This window comes from Lethenteron reissneri, chromosome 22 (assembly GCF_015708825.2).
Source record: "Lethenteron reissneri isolate LAM-NWPU_2019-01 chromosome 22, ASM1570882v1, whole genome shotgun sequence".
NCBI lineage: Eukaryota > Metazoa > Chordata > Hyperoartia > Petromyzontiformes > Petromyzontidae > Lethenteron > Lethenteron reissneri.
Window position 1 is genome coordinate 14162687 of NC_083800.1, and position 18052 is coordinate 14180738.

The 18052-nt window shown below is 42.7% G+C and overlaps 1 protein-coding gene across 1 annotated transcript; it reads right to left on the bottom strand.

The window, feature by feature from the left end:
* Positions 1-326: 326 nt before the first annotated feature.
* Positions 327-17849, bottom strand: LOC133345664 (RCC1 domain-containing protein 1-like). The gene is made up of 8 exons (XM_061556624.1): positions 17593-17849; positions 15490-15729; positions 10619-10781; positions 8323-8444; positions 7113-7223; positions 4615-4851; positions 3421-3450; positions 327-1578 (listed from the first exon to the last, which is right to left on the bottom strand). Exons 1-8 carry the CDS (start codon positions 17831-17833, stop codon positions 1424-1426), a joined length of 1299 nt encoding a protein of 432 aa, XP_061412608.1. The 5' UTR covers positions 17834-17849; the 3' UTR covers positions 327-1423.
* Between the last annotated feature and the right edge of the window lie 203 nt (positions 17850-18052).

The window sequence follows — 18052 nt, forward strand, 5'->3', positions numbered from 1 at the left end:
CCCAAGTTGCCCTACATGTATTCTACAGAGCAAACTCTCAGTGGCACACATACGAAGCGGGGACTGGAATAGCCAGCTTAATAGGCTGCTCTAATACCTTGGGCTAAGGCACTCTATAAATATAAAATTACTGGTATTTATTGGGCTAGCTTGCAATCAGCTATGCACACACTAGCCTAAGAAGGCAGTTGAGTAGGGAAAGCTGAGTCTTGACAATTTTTTTCGACTGTCCAATATCGGGATTTTTTTACTCCATTTTCATAAGTATTTTGCATATGGTATAAAAATCAAGTACCCAGAGAAAACCCACACATACGAGGCACAACTGGGTTTATGAAGCCGTTTATTGTCCTGTCAAGTCCTGCTCAATGCACAGCCAAGCAGGTGTGGGAATCTCACAGACGATCCACAAACCTGTCTCCGCAGTGATAGATTACAGGCCTTCACTGTATATTCGCAGTGTAAATCCACACTTTTGCTCGTCTGACTATAGGTTTGACATCTGACCTGGTGACTTGGTGTGGCGTCCACTTACTTTTGCCATAAGTAAATCTGGTGGGCAAAGCTGATTTACACATGGCGAAATATATTTTGATGCAGTGTAAGCTATGGCCTTAAACCGAAGTTATCATTGATGTCTCCATTTCTATATATTAAGTTTCAAATTTCATTACATCAACACATTTTGCCAATTGTACCAATCAAGGGCCTTAAAGGGCCATGCTTTCTTCAACATTGCTAGAATTGACAGACACCATGTCGAATATAAAAGACGAGCTTTTTTGCCCATCCAAGGACGGGTGCATATTGCAGTAAATCTGAAATATTCAATAAATAAAATTGTTCAGCTCATGATTATTGAGGGGGTGGGTAGCCCCATGTGGAGTGACGTCACCCACTAATGGTTATTGGAGAGGGGTGCGACATGTGGAGTGACGTCACCCACTCATGGTTATTGTGGAGGGGTGCAGAATGTTGGGAGGGGTGCGTCATGTGGAGTGCGCAACCTTCTTGTGCGTTCGTGTAAATTTCCACGCGGGCATGAATATGAATGAGAGGGTCTCTTTTGCAGTGACATCACGCACGGATGTAGCACTGTGCTGCGTCGATTTATTTTTCACCGTCACTTTCTGTAAAGAAACGTCATATTTGAAGCAACTTTGCGTAATAAATTATTTAATTCAGCTCGACCTTTTTCTGCATTCGTGTAAAAATCCACCCACTCATGAATATTAATAAGGGGGGTGGGTCTTATGTGGAGTGACGTCACACGGGGGGATGGGCCTCATGTGGAGTGACGTCACACGGGGGGATGGGCCTCATGTGGAGTGACGTCACACGTGGGACGGACAGACATTTATGGGTGATTATAGTAGGTAATTCCAAAGACACTTTCAAGCCCTATAAATAGGAAACATTTACTTTATTTATTGCTGGGCATAGGCCGTGCCATTGCAAAGGTGCTCCAGTCACCGCAGCGCACTGCCACCACCTCGAGGCTGTGCTGGCAGAAGAATTCCACGTGCTGTGGCTCGTCCCAACTCCTGCGGGAGCCATGGCCCAGCTGGCCATGCTCCCCTGAAAGGTGAAACAACAACCAAAGCGTGTCGGTTATTATGCCTAAAGCATTGCCACACCTTTGGTGTTCGCTGTGGATGTACGACTTAAACACATTCTACATTTGTAATATGTTGAACGCAAATTAGCTTTGTCATAAATTACTTCCATAGGTGGTTAGCGGAGAACTTAAAAAAGACAAAATGTGCTTTGCGGACAACTTAGAATACCATTTTACAATATATGTACGTGTAGTGACAGAAGACCGTGTCAATCCACTGCGGGATGGAGGTCGTTCAATTCCATGCATGTCATGAGGGTTATTTAGCATACTTCTCACGCTAATCAGTGTGATGGGTATGGTGGGGGAACATGGAAGTACAATACAAGATTGGATTTTATAGCACTGCCCAATGCATGCCTAGAATGTCCATAACAGCTAGAATGTATGTGATCTCATCAGATCAAGAAATAAGCAGTCTTGAGCTTGGTTAGTGCTTGAAAGGGTGAACATAGCTAATGGCCTCTTTCTTGATTGGGAGAGCGAGAAGCTGCATCAGTGTGTAGTTATGCACACCTGAAATTTTTAAAAATAACTGTTCCTATTACGTTTAAAAAAAAACAAATTGCTAAAATCCCAACTACATGAAACAAAGCTTTATTACACACCAAAATTTGGTCTGAGGTGTCTTACTTATCCCATTTGTGAACTAGTTTGCTACCTATAGAAGAGGTATTTAGTTATTCCTATCTTGAACATAGTCTGGCGTGCATATATTTAACGCTGTAGATGCGTACCTGAAAAGTGCCACGTTAAGCGAAAATGTGTTAAGCGAGGAATTATTATATGTACATTGCAGGGTATAAATAAACCCAATGCACATTTGCACTTTAAAATCACCCTAGCCATCCCATGATGGGACAAAGAACTGAGATGAGGGTACGCTGCGTACTGTATTACTCCACACGTAGACCCAGAATTCCCATACTACTGAGCGGCCCAGACCAAAAAAACAGTTTGTCATCGACTGCTCATGAACCGCATGATAACGGCACGCACGTTGTCTTTCAAAAAGTGTTTCCCAATAGAGGAACCGTATGATAGTGAAACACATTGTGAAAAAATGCGTTTAGCGAGGATTTTCCATATAATTTAATATCAATATTGCTCTCTTTCAGAAGGCACAAAATAGCAGCCTCCCAGACAGATCTGCCCAACTATCACTTCCCAATGAGTCTTAATGTTGTCAATCTTTTTTATTCCAGAGGCAAGGGCAAGCCAATTTAGATTGCATTATATATCACAATGAGATGTATTTAAGTTTACACAGTGGGGCATCCAAAACATCACATACAGACAATAAGGTAGTTATTTCTAACACGGTCGTTGTAAAAACTCATTTCCAATGTGAGGGCTGCTTTTAGCAGTGAGAACTTTGACAGCTCCTTTTCAGCAGGGCTGTCCACTCATTTGTTTATGCACTGTACAACTAAGCTGATGTTTTCTCTATGCAAGCTGAGTATGAGGTAGACAGGAAATTTAATTTATGCTAATCAGTTTGTACACATATGTGCAGGAGGAAATCACTGTGTACCATCAAATAATTCTAAGGATCAAGGGTACGAGAATACGAACACGTATAACAGATCAAAGTGGCTTTATTACACACATCCAATAAGATGATAAATATAATTGTAAATAAGAGCATAGCTAAAAGAATACCTTTCCTATGTTGTCCCATGACATGCAACGCAGGTAGGAAGCTGTTGCCAATATACACACTTAATAGTAGCACAATCTGGATGAAATAGATTTCAAAGCAGTACTGATGCACATGTAAACAAGTACACACAATCACTTACCCCATCCCCATGTGTAGAGCTTGCCACACTCTGCAACCAAAATAAACAAAGTAGAAGTTAACACCGAGTAATTTGAAATTCACGTTACGATCAGCTAGCTTGAAATTAATGGCCGTTATGCACTCTTCTTGAATTTCCATATTTACACAGGAAATAATACTGCAATTACTTGTTCATGCCACTGCTAGGGCCTCCACTAGTATGTTTTGGCTTCCATGCTGGCCAGATGTCTTGGAAAAGATTGGGAGTACTCACACTTTACCCCACTACACATGCCCTGAAGATCTTTTGTGATGTACCCAAAGCTGGCGACTACCCACAGCTGGCGTGCACCCACAGCTGGCGTGTACCCGCAGCTCGTGTGTACCCACAGCTGGCGTGCACCCACAGCTGGCATGTACCCGCAGCTCGTGCTGCTGGGTGGATAGTGGGGGGGGGGGGGGTTAAGAAATCTGGGAGATCAATCATGAGACCTGTGTATTGCAAGTCCATGTTCTAACAATTATACCACGGCAGCATCCCTCACTATCAACATGACACATGGTCACTTTCATTTTGGTCCAATATCATAAGGTGTCAATACAGCATACCTAACTTGTGAATGACTTCAGAAGAATACTGTAAATTTCTAAATATTAAAAAAGGAAATAGGGAAAATGCTGTGATACCTAGCTGTGCACACAACACTTTCACTATATGGCCAAATATTATATGAATTTCACGTGAACCAGAATAATAATTCTGTACTTTTTACTTCTCTGTCTCTGCATCTCTCTTCATCTTCTTTTAATAAACATGCTTTAAGTATAGCAAAGGTCTTCTCACACTATGTTTTGCGCATGGGAGTTGTTTGAATAAAATTCACCACGTTGGTCAGTTTGTGACATATTGGGGGCCAGGGCCATGTCAGGTATTACTTGCAACAGCCGATCAGGAAACAGACACGTGTCGCCAGTTAAGAGGTGCACAAATCACCGCATTATTGCTCTCCCATAAAGGTGAACCATATATTTAAAATTAAGATTTACTCAAATATTTAAAATGGACAAAACATAAAAATCCTACACGGATTTGTTTGATATTTTTCATATTTAGATACACAAGTAAGCTGCAAACAAGCTTTAGTTCTGAAAACAGAATTCATGTAAAGGAAATTGCCAACTAATTGACACATGAAGTTGAGATAAAAATTACTCGTGAGGGCGACTGTGTGCCTGGACCCAGCGGCGACGGCCGAAATCTCATCATCGCCGGGGAAGTCCAGCAGTGCAGGGAAGGCTTGTATTGAGATGTACTGTGTTCCCGTCTTCTGTGATTCTCCCTTTTCTCCATGAGAGGCGTCTTGTGGCTCTCGTTCTTCATCCGCTCTGCACCCATGTTGTTGTTTGTTTGTATCCGACGGTGGCACCAGTGAACAATCATTCTCCCGCCCTTGTCGAAAACAAATTAATCACAAAATGTAGACAACATAAACCTCCGGTACCTTCCACAAATTACTCTTCCACATTGCTAGAGCAAAGGCAACAAATAAAAAATTAATATCACCACCAAGTCGAGCAATACTGCTCCACCAATAATTTTAAAAGGTGGCACATGTCAATAAGTATATGAATCTTCCAGTTCAGAAGCACAAAACTCTCGTAAATATGTCGTTGACCCACCACCACCCGACTGCCAATTAGTAAGGTTTGTCACGTACTTTAGTACACCGGTATATTGGAGAGTAAACCCATAACAAATACAATTTGAGTACAACATCTCATTGGCGATGAAAAAACCAGCTACATCAAGCGATTAGCGAGAACTGTGAAGAAGTCTTCCTGTTGTGGTTTTAAATAGAGTAAAGGTGATGTCACCACTGTGAGCCCATTAAGTGTGAAGACCAGAGGGGGGTTAATGTGGTCATATAAGTTACAATGGGTCATGTTAATCTGAGAAAATCCAGTATATATTCCTGGTTGGATTAGTCACAGCTAAAAAGCATGTGATAATGTGAATAGGCATGTAATAAAATGGTGTATTACTTAATAATATGCTTCCAAGCAGCACTGAGCCTATAGCTATCAGAATGGTGCTGAAATAGTAACTCATTGCACGTTTTGTTTACGTGACAAACCTTACTAATTAGCTATGTCGGGTGGTGGTGGGTTCACGACACATTTATATTTCCGAGATATAACCCCAAAAAAATTATTATGAATAATATTGTTTGTGAAAGCCTACATGTTATATAATCCATTCATTTTCTATAGGGAAATCGCTTGAAATTTGAGCAGTGTGATATCATTTTCAGGTTGTCAACCATGTTACAAATAATCAAATGACTATAATCTATTACTGTTTCGAAAACAATTGTCCAGTGTCATGAACGTTTTAAAGAGTGCGTATGCATTCATTTTAAGTGGAGAGTATTTCACATAAATCACTAATCCACCATTATACAGCATAAATATGTCATGTTCCATTCATAACTCTAAAATTTCCGAGATTTTGCCTCTTCTGACCACAACTTTAAGTGGACTGTATCAGCTACACATGTCTTTAAGTCTATTTTTCTAAGTCTCTTTTCCAAAAGAGACTCGTCTCAATGGTATCTCATTTGGCTATTAAGGTTATTGATGAAAATGAAAAATTATATGCGCATCTGCCAACATAACCAAACTGCTCTAAATGGATGGGCGGCAAGGTCAGAGATACTTCAATTATTATGGTTAGCTACGTACGGTGCGAAAGAAGTGCAACATACATACTGTCCATTATGATGAATGTATTCTTAATTCCAACTCCCTATCCTAATCATGTGAGATGGGCAACATCGTAAGTGGAAGCCATATGCATGCAGTGTCAAAAGGATCTATGGTGTATGGCTGAGGCCCCTTCTGTATTACAATTACTTAAGGCAGCGGAGTCTGCAGTGGGAGAAAAGCTACCACAACAGGGAAGTAAGGCCCTGGTAATCATAGCTTTACCAACACAAGCTGATCCTCCAACTGGCCGATGGCATCCAGATAATGGGGCTGGAGGAGATACTGCTAAGTGCCTTACCAATCACTATTCATAATACCATGACATGAGCTCTGATACATTTATTCATGTCCAATCAGGTGTCACCTGCATTAACAAAATCGGTGCAGCTCACGCAGCTATCGCGTTGGCTGTGAAAGTGAGTTTTGTCTCCACCAGCTGAGAAGTCAAGGTTGGGTGACAATGGGAGTACTGCAACAGAGGAAGACGATATAAAATGAATCTATATAAATAAAAGGAAAATTTGTGAATATGTGTGTCTGTTTAAAATGTTTAACATACTTCCCAATATGCAACAAACTTGAAATTTGGCATGTGGGTAGCTTCCATACTGTACATAATGCAAAAAGTATAAAAATCGACTTTTGTATTTTGGGGGGGGGGGGGGTGCAATAATGTATATATTTTGCACGGCAAGTGAGCGGTAACGTCACATCTGTGATTGATGTCACCCGCATGCGGCAGCATTATGCAGTGTGCCTGCTGATGTCACGCATCCCCCCCCGCACCCTCCGCGTAGACCGTCTATTAATCCAAGACAAGAATCCAAGTCCCGGGCGAAGCCGGGTAGTAAAGCTAGTGATACATAAGAATAAGTGGGTCCAAAAAGCATCAAGACACTAAAATCTGTGCTAAACACTGCACACAGTTATATGCTTCTCACTTACCATGGAGATTGCATCGTTTTGGAGAGTTACTCCCCTCACCGAGACCACGTTTTGATGGCAGGCCCAGCTGTCCAGCTTCATTCCAGCCCCAAGTGTAAACATCCCCACCCCCTGCACGTTGCACCGTGAGAGAACAGTCTCAACGGAAGCACTCAACAAATACACTTGTTTGTGAGAATGTGACTGTAGACAAAACCATTTCACAATTTTAGTTTCTCTATAACCATGGGACATCAGTGTTACCTGGGCATATGTCAGGTGTTAAAATTAAGAGCAGCTCAAAGATTCCATTTCTACTACAGTTTTAACACTGATAGCAATCATTGTGAAAAACAAATGTAAAAATCCAACAAAATGCCTCATGTAATCTGCTTAGGTATTCCCATGCTTTTCGTGGGACTGCGGCTCTGAAAACCTTCCCAGTAGTCAGAGTTCTCCAAGGATTCGTGAACCAATCATAATATGATGTTCAAGTGGGTGCTGCCATGGTTCAGTATCTTGAGTCCTGTAGTTCCCAAGGGCCACTGGTCTCATGTGGATCTATCAAACTGTGACATACAATTAAGACAGTGCTCATGTCTCATCTATCCTGTGAACACGTGATGGAGATAAGGACCTTTCCATGTCCAGAAATAAAGTTTAACAGAATGAGTAAATATCGATTCACCTCCTCCCTATCCCCGCCCCTTGTGATCTATTGTTTCATAATTTACTTTTGGGTTAGGACACATAACCTTAGGTCAGAAGGCCCAACCCTAAACTCAATTAAGAATCATAATTTCAGCTATAGTTTTTTTAAGATGCATTTTCAGTGTCAGTTGCCAAATTGCCATGTTATCATTTCATTTTCAGGAGAAAGGCAGTAACAAGAGATGGATGAGAGGAGACAGGATAAAGGACGCATAAGAAAATAGAACGATATCAAGTGACAATGAAGAAAAGCATGAGGTAGCGGAGAGTGATGGGGAGTCATAAGAAATGAAGAAGACAGCACAGGTTATCCCTTCAGTCAATAAAAGTCAATAACATTCGTACCACTTATTGGGACTCAACAATGGTCATCCTATAAAATAACAGACCTGGGGAACGTAGAATTTCAACCAATAACTCAGGAATCTCTTTAACCCTCCCAAGCGCACAGCTATTATGTACACGCAAGACAAGCAGTGAAAATATTAAATATATCAGATATAGCAGGATGATGACTCACTGCTGAGGGCCACCGAGTGCCACCCCCCTGCCGCTACGCCCACCATGGGAAGGCCCTGCAGTCCCTCGACGGGCCGGGGGGCCGCCTCGGCCTCTGTTGTACCATGTCCTTGCTGTCCATGCCTAAGTTGGACAACACACCATCATCTCACTGTTCATTTCTAGTTTATAATTGCCCAAAATCAAGCCCGGAATCCCAAATATGCCAGCTCTGTGCTCTGACCTCTGAAACCACTTGGCCACATCCACTCGTATTATTTAAACTTGATGGGTGCGCAAAATAGAGTTTAACAACTGTATATTTATAAAACGCATTGGCTCAAGGCACTTAACATAGTTTAACAAGCAATAACAAAACGTAGTAAATGCATTTTGGGGGGTTGCAACTTTTCAATTTTTAAATGGATTAAATGCTCAATTTCACTTATAAAAGATAAACTTAAAGAGGAACCAATATCAGCCGAGTCATTGTGCCCAATTGATTAGTTTCCTTATATTTAACAGAGAGAATTCGTGATTTATAACACATTATAGGCGTATGAATGGAGAAACCTCGTAAATGCCAAACACAGAATGTTTATGCGCACCCTTTAGGAACAAAGTCTATAGAAACCACAACAGAACACAGTAGGCCACATGAAGCACTGCACCTCACAAGAATTTGAGAATACTGAAAAATAAACCCTTCCAAAATGGTACGTATAAACATTATTTGGTTCATTACGATACCTTTATTCGCTTATATAATTATTTTCTCTTTCGTGTGTATGCATTTCTGTTTGCCACCTTAGTCCAATTCCATGTTTCTCTTGCCATGCCAATGTGCGTCCCTCTCTCCTCCTGTGGTCCCCAATGTCCTCTATGGTTGACCCACATTTAATTATTATTTAACGTGGGCAATGTGGCATCACTTTATTTTAAATGATTGTTAACAATAGGATTGCTTCCATCCAAGGCAATGTGCACGTCACCACCAGCAGTAAAATGTAATGCTACTCGGGGAGCAACGAAAACGCCCCCTGGCGATGATTTGATGAATCGTCGCGATTCAGCTTCACAATTCGATTTAAGAATCAATTCACTCTTTTAAATTGCGTGAATGTAGCGACTCCTAGGGGCTGCAGGAATCAGGTGAACCCTCTAGAAAAAAATTATCCTTTTAATTTAATACTCAATTTAATACCCAACATTAATCACTGTCCAATGTATCATATCCTGAACAGAGAGCAGCCTGGATGCAGATAAAATAGTTCTATATTGGACAGTCATAGTTCAATATAACAGGCTTAACTCATGACCCACAGAACCAATAACACACGTGTAAATAAGAAATGTGCGTTACTGCTGCAAATTCTTTCGAGGGCATACTTTCAGTTCAAGCTTAATTTCCACCCAATCGGCTTCTCATTCCATTCTGTCTTGTAAGCTTATCTATATATAAAAGGGAAATTTGTTATGTGTGTCTGTTCAAAATGTTCAGCGTACTTCCCGATATGCAACAAACTTCAAATTTGCCATGTGGGTACTTTCCAGACTGTACATCATGCAAAAATTATAAAAATGCATATATTTTGCACGGCAAGTGAGCTGTGACGTCACATCTGTCATGTCACCAGCGCATGCGTAGTACGTAGCGCGCTGCCGGCCTTCATAGGTGCTCGCTAACAGCACTTGCCCCCTACAGTCTCACAGGCTACACGGGGATCTTTCTCTTTATCCCGTGTGTGTGGGGGGGGGGCAGCGACTACGCAGCGATTCGCGCGCTGCGCTACGAACCCGGCGACCCGAGTTCAATTCCCGCTCACGGCCACCACCGGTGACGATTATTTGAACCGGTCCTGGGCCTCCCCTAGGTCGACTCAGCCTCAAACGAGTAACTGCTGTGGTGTGTGAACATCGCCACTGGGCAGACAAAGGCGGCCGGGCGTGGTGAATCCAAGTCCTGGGCGAAGCCGGGTCGTAAAGCTAGTAAACTTATAAATATTTTTCCCTTCCATTCCCATAAGCTTTATTTGTGTTCCTACCCACTCCAATGAAACATTGATGAGTAACATAGTGTCACTATCTATTGTGCACAAACATGTTTAATATGTGAAACGGAAGGGTAGCGTCTCAAACACATTTGAGTTTCACTTTACAGAAATATTTCCAACTTAAATTAGTGTAGACGTGTTTATATGTCCACAGTACCAGTTAATGATGTGTCTTGCCTTACATATCCGAATGCTATTGTCTACTGATGCTGCTAAAAATGTATATAAATCACTTGCGGCCACCTAGACCTGTTCTGTTCTTACCTGCCGGGGCCCCAACCCCAAATGGTTCCATCATCTGTGAGAAGGAGCACATGCTCGCGCCCCAGGGCCAGTTGGAGAGCCCGCACCCCTCCCGCCAGCTCAGGCAGTGGATGGAAGAAAGGAGGTCGCAGGTCAACATAACCACCGGGCACGAGAGGGAGCACTGCTTTCACAGGAACAGCAGAGTAACAAGTTGTTCAGTTAATTTACTAGGTAGAGCCCTGTGAGCCATTCGGCTCTTGAATCGGGTGCAACCGCAACAAACAAAAACATGAACAAGAAACATCTTAAAGTGACTACGCGCAACAGAAAAATCCAGGAAAAAACAGCAGTCTTCCAGAAAAAAGCACCGTATATCAATGCTGTGTGCAAAAATCCCAGTGGGATGCAAGTCAAACAATAACAACCATAAGACAATTTCGATAAAAGTTATCAGTCTAACTCTATACTATAACAAATATGGCTAAACCAAAACTTTTCGAAGTCACCAAAATAAAGCTATAAAAACAATGTAAGAGACGGTAGCAATTCACATGAAAAGGGTACACTCACAATTCCATTGGTCTTTTCAAAATATAAAAGTTTCACAAACATCAAGTATAATGCCTCATTCATGTGGAATGACACTGTATGTTCCTGAATTATTTAGGGAACTGAACAAAGACCAAAAAAGTTATATTTTAAATTGCCAATGTATTGTTAAATGCACTGGCAGAGCCAGTGGGGGTGGGGTGGCTTACACGCCCCCCCAATGATCCGATCGAAATCCCTAATTTCGATCAGATCATTGGGGTTTATTAGTAATAAATCGGCATTTTGCAACCTCCACTGGCACTGTGTAGCATTTTAGCATATTATTATGTGGCAGGGACTCAATGAAATGATAGGACAATAGTCTGAGTCCATAATTGGCAATAAGTAACGGCAAAGCAGTTATAAGTGACTCAGAATTGTGCGCTATTGCGTATACAGTACACGACTTCCCTGAAGGCATACCTTCAGCGAGTGCGATGCCGATCACACACGGTTCGAATTCAACCCTCGATCGATGGCTGCGCCATCGCCGCACACGCGTCGAATAAAAAGCAAGGTACAAGTCCTTACTTACTAACAACTCCTATCATTTTTCATTGCTGGAAGGGTTGCCCCCCGTACCTGAAAATCCTGGCTCCGCCACTGGTTAAATGGTATACAGGTATCCCTAAATCTATGAAAGGAATGCGTTCTTCAAAAAACACGCGTAAAACTAAATTTCGTAAATCAAAATGGCTTTTACAAATGTGTTTCAGATAGTCATTGAAACACTACTCCAAACCTACAAATATACTTTTCACAATACAAAAATAATAATAAAGAATATAAATATTGAAATGGTTGAGTAATACATTTACAAAAATTAATCATTTCAGGGAACTCACCAAAACATCTGCATGTTGGAATGAGTGGAAAGGTGATGCGGAGACATTACTATTGCACGGTAGGGATGCCATGACAGTCACGAATAGATGATGCAGCCTCCTGGGTGGTTCTTGTTTGATCACATGGCATGTGCCATGTGAAATTTTGTTCATACGGAAATTCGGTTATGGTGATCGAAAAGTGTCCATAATTTGTCAATTGCATTCACGCAAAATTTATTAAACCAAACGTACCTGTTATGCATACATACTTAAGTGCTGTTGTTTGTATGTATTTTTGAAAAAAGTCTGTTAAACATATTAATTTAAATTAATAGTTAATAATTTAGATTGTATTAATGGAATTTACAGTACACCCAATATATTCTACATCATGGTCCTTAAACTTGTGGCACACATCTGACTCACACAGGCCATTGGAGTGGCCTATTGAGAGATATGGCAAGCCAAGACAAAGATATACAGATTAGTCAGATAAGATACTAAAGTGAGACAAGATAAGAGAGGAGTGATGTCCACAAGAGAACAATTAGTGAGATGAAAGTGAGATAAACAAAAGGGAGATTAATGTTCACGTGTACAGACTTCATGACTTAACGACTTGACTTCATGTGGCCTGCTAGCACACACATCCTATGGCATGCAACTAAACACACCGACCCAAACATGGGTGTCTATAAAAAGCAGGGTTTGGTCAAGAGTGGAGTATTAATTTAATTATGCTGCCACATCTTGAATTGTACTCAGAACTGTAAAATATTGTCTAAATCAGGCATTTTTATTTAGAAAATGGAAATATGAGTTGTCTACGTTTTATAGGTCACCCCTCATCATCTAAGTCGTAATTATGTAATAGGGAACAATGAGGATACAGGGGCTTATTCACTTTGTCTCCGTCACTGGCGATGCGGTGAGCGATGCCATGGTGTATCACAAATCATGACGTCTCTGTCTCGCAATCCCCTTGGCTCCGTGGTCTGACACTGTTATGTCATTTTAAAAAGCGCCAGCCTAATTTCTCTCAATGCAGCATGCAATGAAGAGGTGGGAAGCTCTCCCAATGATCATGCACCATGGTCCAAGCAGAATAGTTACGTTTATTGCAACCTAGGGACACTATAAACATAACTCTCACGGAACTGCAGCGAATGGCAGATTTCGCAAGATAGCTGTAGGTGACAATATATAATGCAGCACGAACACAATAGATTACCAGGGGTGACTGCCAGCATCTATCAGAATTCTTTTTGCTTAAACCAGTTACAGTACTGTATGTTGAAAACTGAAACCATCTTTAAACAATATTTTATCACCATTTGTGTGTTTATATCCATGTTTACAATTTTTAGATACCCATAATATAAATCCCATTATAACACAGACATAATACAACACATTTCACTGGAGAGAGTAATGCAAAAATGAAAGCACATATGAGAAGTGATGCTTTCCAGGAAAAGATGTATTATTTGCAATGCAAAGCAGAAAAAACAATGGTGGTTCGCAAAAATGTTTGCAAGTGTGTCAATTTTAAACTATACAATTCAGCATTGCATATCTGACTCACTGGAGACCGATGTAGAGGCCGACATGAGAAAAGGTCCGCTAGGTGAACATCAATAGAAAATTACAGTTATGCAATGCATAACTAGGTTACTGGACAAAAAAACCCCACAAACTGCTTTAAATACAGGGAAATTCTTTATTTGTACTTTAGAGTACACTTTGAAACAACACACTTTCCATTATCAGAACTGGGCGGGGGTGTATATATGGTCAGGGGAGATACGTGATTGAATGTGTCGCTGTACTATAAAAAAAAATTGAGACAGATGCCATCCAGACATCCATCCTATGTCCTTCCTTGTGGGAGAGATACATAGATGACATGTTCGTCATCTGGCCCAAAGGCCTGCCAGCTCTGAACAAATTCTTCAACCACATCAATTCCATACACCCAGCCATAAAATTCTCCATGGAGGTGGAAAAGAATGGCAATTTACCATTCTTGGATGTTTTGATCGAGAAGAGACCAGATGGCTCTTCGGGACACTGTCTACAGGAAAGCCACCCACACGGATGCCTATCTAAAACCTAACTCCCACCACCATCCAGCCCAGAAGAATTCCCTCATCAAAACACTACACCATATAGCCCGTTGCATTTCTGACCATCACCACCTATCCAGTGAACTGGAGCACGTACACCAAGCCCTCAAGATGAATGGATATTCGGATTGCACAATCCGTAAAGCTGTCATCCCAACCGTTGGGAGAGAACCACCTGAGGACCCAATCAAAACCATCACCTTGCCATACATAGCAGGGGTCACCAAAAATATTTCCAAAATCATGAGCAAACACAAGATCCAGGTCCGATTCAATACAGTACGTAAAATTCGTGATCTGATCCCATCTGTGAAGGATGTGATCCCTGACATGCAATACCCCGGTGTCTACAAACTAAGCTGTGCCTGCGGCAGTAGTTACATGGGGGAAACTAAGCGACATGTCTCAGATCGTGTTCGCAAACACAAGGCGGATCTGAAACACGGTAGGACCAACACCTCTGCCGTGGCTGATGATTGTTTTAACGCTGTGGGCACACATGAAATTGATTTCTCCAAGACGAAGGTACTATGCAAACCCACTGGCTATCAACAAAGATTTGTTCATGAAGCCATCCAGATATATAAACACAGACACAATTTCAACCGAGAAGATGGGTACAAACTGAGCAATCATTGGAAGGACATTATTAACCAGGTAAAGTCATAACTGGCTGTGATGCTTCCATCCTACCTGCCTATGTTTGCAGTTATTTCCGACTCTCTGAGTAACATTACCTTGTTAAATGTCTTCACATTAACAGGCTAAATGTCTCACTAACATAGCTGCTGCTCCCTTTTCCTCGATGCGGCGGTGGCGCTCGTTGTTTAACAGGCTGAATGTCTCTCATTAACACAGCCGCTGCTGTGGGAGTCGTCTCACATTGACATGCTAATCTCTAATCTCGAGCAATACAATGGCTTCTTGAACACTGTAGCCGTGGGGTTACATTAACAGATTGACATGCTAATCTCTAGCAACACAATGGCCGAGGTGTACCTAGCTCTGCGATCTTACATTTACTTGCAAATTCCATCTCTAGCCCCACCCACTTACCCTTGGGTTGTACCCATCTCAGACCTATATAACCTTTGGCTGCAGTAGCTCTCTCGCTATATGTCTTCCTGCCTCAGCAGTCTGCCTGCTGTATTTTTTCACCTGAAGACGATTGCTTGTGTTGCGATCGAAACGTCGTGATTTTTTCTTATTTTTCTATCTACATGACTTTACCGAAAGACCCAAAGAGTATGAATTCCTGCAGTCACGAAAGCTTTCAAGTCAAAATTTATATTATGAACATAGAGCAATTCCTTAATATAGAACGTTTACAGATTACATAATGTACCTGGTGTCTCCTTTGCTCCCGAGAGTAGGGGCATGTCCCAAAGGGGACGTGCATTCTCATGCAAGTCCTCTGGAGGCAGGAGAGCCAAGCTCCACTCCCACACCTGGGCACACGCGTGCGTCACGAGCACGAGAAAACTATCATTGCATGCCAGCTGCTGCGCACCGTCGGCCAGGGGAACGCGTGTGGGGCCCGCTCTCCCTCCCTGTGCAAACCCCTGGATGCACACGTCTCGAGAACCTGCCAAGGAAGAGAAAGACATTTGGATGAGCTAAACGTCTAAAAACCCAATTAATTAGGGCTCAATAAAACGGATAAAATTATTTCACTTTGCAAAGATATATTTCGTTATGGTGACATCCATGCAAACGTAAATGGGCTATACACTTGTATCCTTGTAATACAGTACCTATAACTGCGCAAGACACGTGTACACAATGTGGCACTTGAACTGTGGTGGCACTTGTGGCAATTTAAAGATCGACTTCAAAACCCAGTTGAGGATGGATGCAGCCCATCACAATGGCATTAAAACGAGACGCAATGTGAGAAGTCAACACTGCTCGCATGAGTGACAGTGTCCTCTGTAATAAGAATGAGAGGACTTCCCACCACCAGCTCAAGGAAGACGTGCAATTTACATCTTTACTGGGCTTTACGGTTTGAATAACTTGGCTCTCCTTGCACATCTCACACCTTTTAGCGGATGGTCCCTTTTTTATACCTGGCCGTTTATTTGAATTATTTGTGGCCGTTTATTTGAATTATTTGTAACGCGTATTTCTCATAAACACGCGGCATAGACCAGAAAGAAGATGTACAGTGGGCTTGTTTGCAGGAACAGAGATGAACGTGGACTGTGGGCGCTTTGTGACCCAAGATGTTTTTTGTTCATGTTTTTGTTTTTTGTTTGTTGCGGTTGCACCCGATTCAAGAGCTGAATGGCTCACAGGGCTATACCTAATAAATGAACTTGAACTTGAAGTCGATGGGAGGAATCGAGACCCACACAGCGCAGGCGTGGTGACCCAGGCAGATTTAGATCCCTAGATTTGAAGCTTTTGTGACTGCAAGGATTCATACTCGTAGGTTTTTTCGGTAAAGTCACGTAGGTAAAAAAAACAAATAATAGTACATTTAGCTGTGACGGTCCCACCTGAAGACGGAGACTTGTGTTGCCTCCAAAACGTCGTGATTTAATTGATTTATTTTCATTTAATATTTTATATCTATTTTTATTTTTTTACCTACGTGACTTTACCGAAAAAACCTAAGACTATAGATTTAGATCCCCACCACCACCGCCACAGACTGTTGGGTCAAGTGCTGTTAGCGGGAGGGGGGCCGGGACGGCCACACGAGGGGGGGGTGGCGATCACCACGCCCGACCGCCTTTGTCTCCCTCGTGGCGATGTTTACACAGCGTGCCAGGTACTCGTTAAAGGCGGAGTAGAACGAGAGGACATCCCAGGTTCGGATCGCGACTGTTAATGGATCTTGAGCGGGAATCGAACTCGGGGTTTGTAGCGCAGCGCGTTAACCTCGCTCCTCAACATACAAAACGCCTATTTCACGCACAACAGCGGCGCCAATTCGACCTTGATCCATTGCAGCTGCCCCTATCGCAGTGATTTTTAAAATGATAAATCTCCTCAGAGATGTTCATCGACCCGGAGAGAGGCAACTTGCACCGAGCCCACACACTCTGGCCCCAACAGCGCCGCTACGAAGCCTCGGCGACAAGGCCGGAACATCGTTCATATAAACAAACACAACTACTGTGCGATGTTGTTTATTAAAACAAAACACGGGGAGGGCGATCAAATAGCCAATGGAATAAACAAGGAGACTTCAATTACGTTTACCGTCTAAATAAAAAAAGTTTATTTCGCCGGCCTATAGAGGCTTTGCAGTAGCGCTGCGTTAATGTTGGGTTAGTTTAGCTGGTTCTCTTTAAACCAGCAAACTATGCCTCGGTCTCGAACCCCAGAAGCTCAGCAGCAGCGTGAGGCCCAAACAACAACAACAAAATAATATCACAAAGCATCGTAATTGCGATTCCCGTGTCCCACAGCGTGGCGAGAAGAACTTCGCGGGGCTCACCGCGCAGCGCCGCGCTGCCCCAAGCCGGGGCCACGTCAACCACGGCCTGCTCATCGTCGTCGTCGTCTCCGTCTTCTTCCTCGTGCTGCCCTTCGTCGTCTCCTGCCTCCGCCCTCCCGCGGGCCCCGAGCGTGACGCGTCTCGGACGGGTCACGCAAAGCTCCGGCGGATCGCTCCGCGCCGCGCCGAGCTGCCCGAAGGCGTTGAACCCGAACGCGAACCAGCGCGGCCGCGCGGCCATGCGGCTCCTCCTGCTGCTGCTGCTGCCCCCTGGCGATTGCAATCCTCATCCGTTTCCATCCTCCACGAAGGATATTCACGAACAACAACACAACGCGATATTCTACGTGCAGTAGATGTGGTGTTGGTTACGCTCGCAAAAGAGTCGGTGAGACGAACGAGATGAGATCACACGATGCGTTGCAGACGAATTGAGTTGGGACGCGGTCCAACCTGATGA

Bases quoted from the DNA above. Each gene is read 5' to 3' on its own strand.
- LOC133345664 (XM_061556624.1), bottom strand. From the start codon at position 17,833: ATGGCCGCGCGGCCGCGCTGGTTCGCGTTCGGGTTCAACGCCTTCGGG. The intron at 7,224-8,322 runs GTGAGTCATCAT...TGCAACGTGCAG, and splicing joins GCACTCGGTGGCCCTCAGCA to GGGGTGGGGATGTTTACACT. The intron at 1,579-3,420 runs GTAAGTGATTGT...TTCACCTTTCAG, and splicing joins GCTCTACACATGGGGATGGG to GGGAGCATGGCCAGCTGGGC.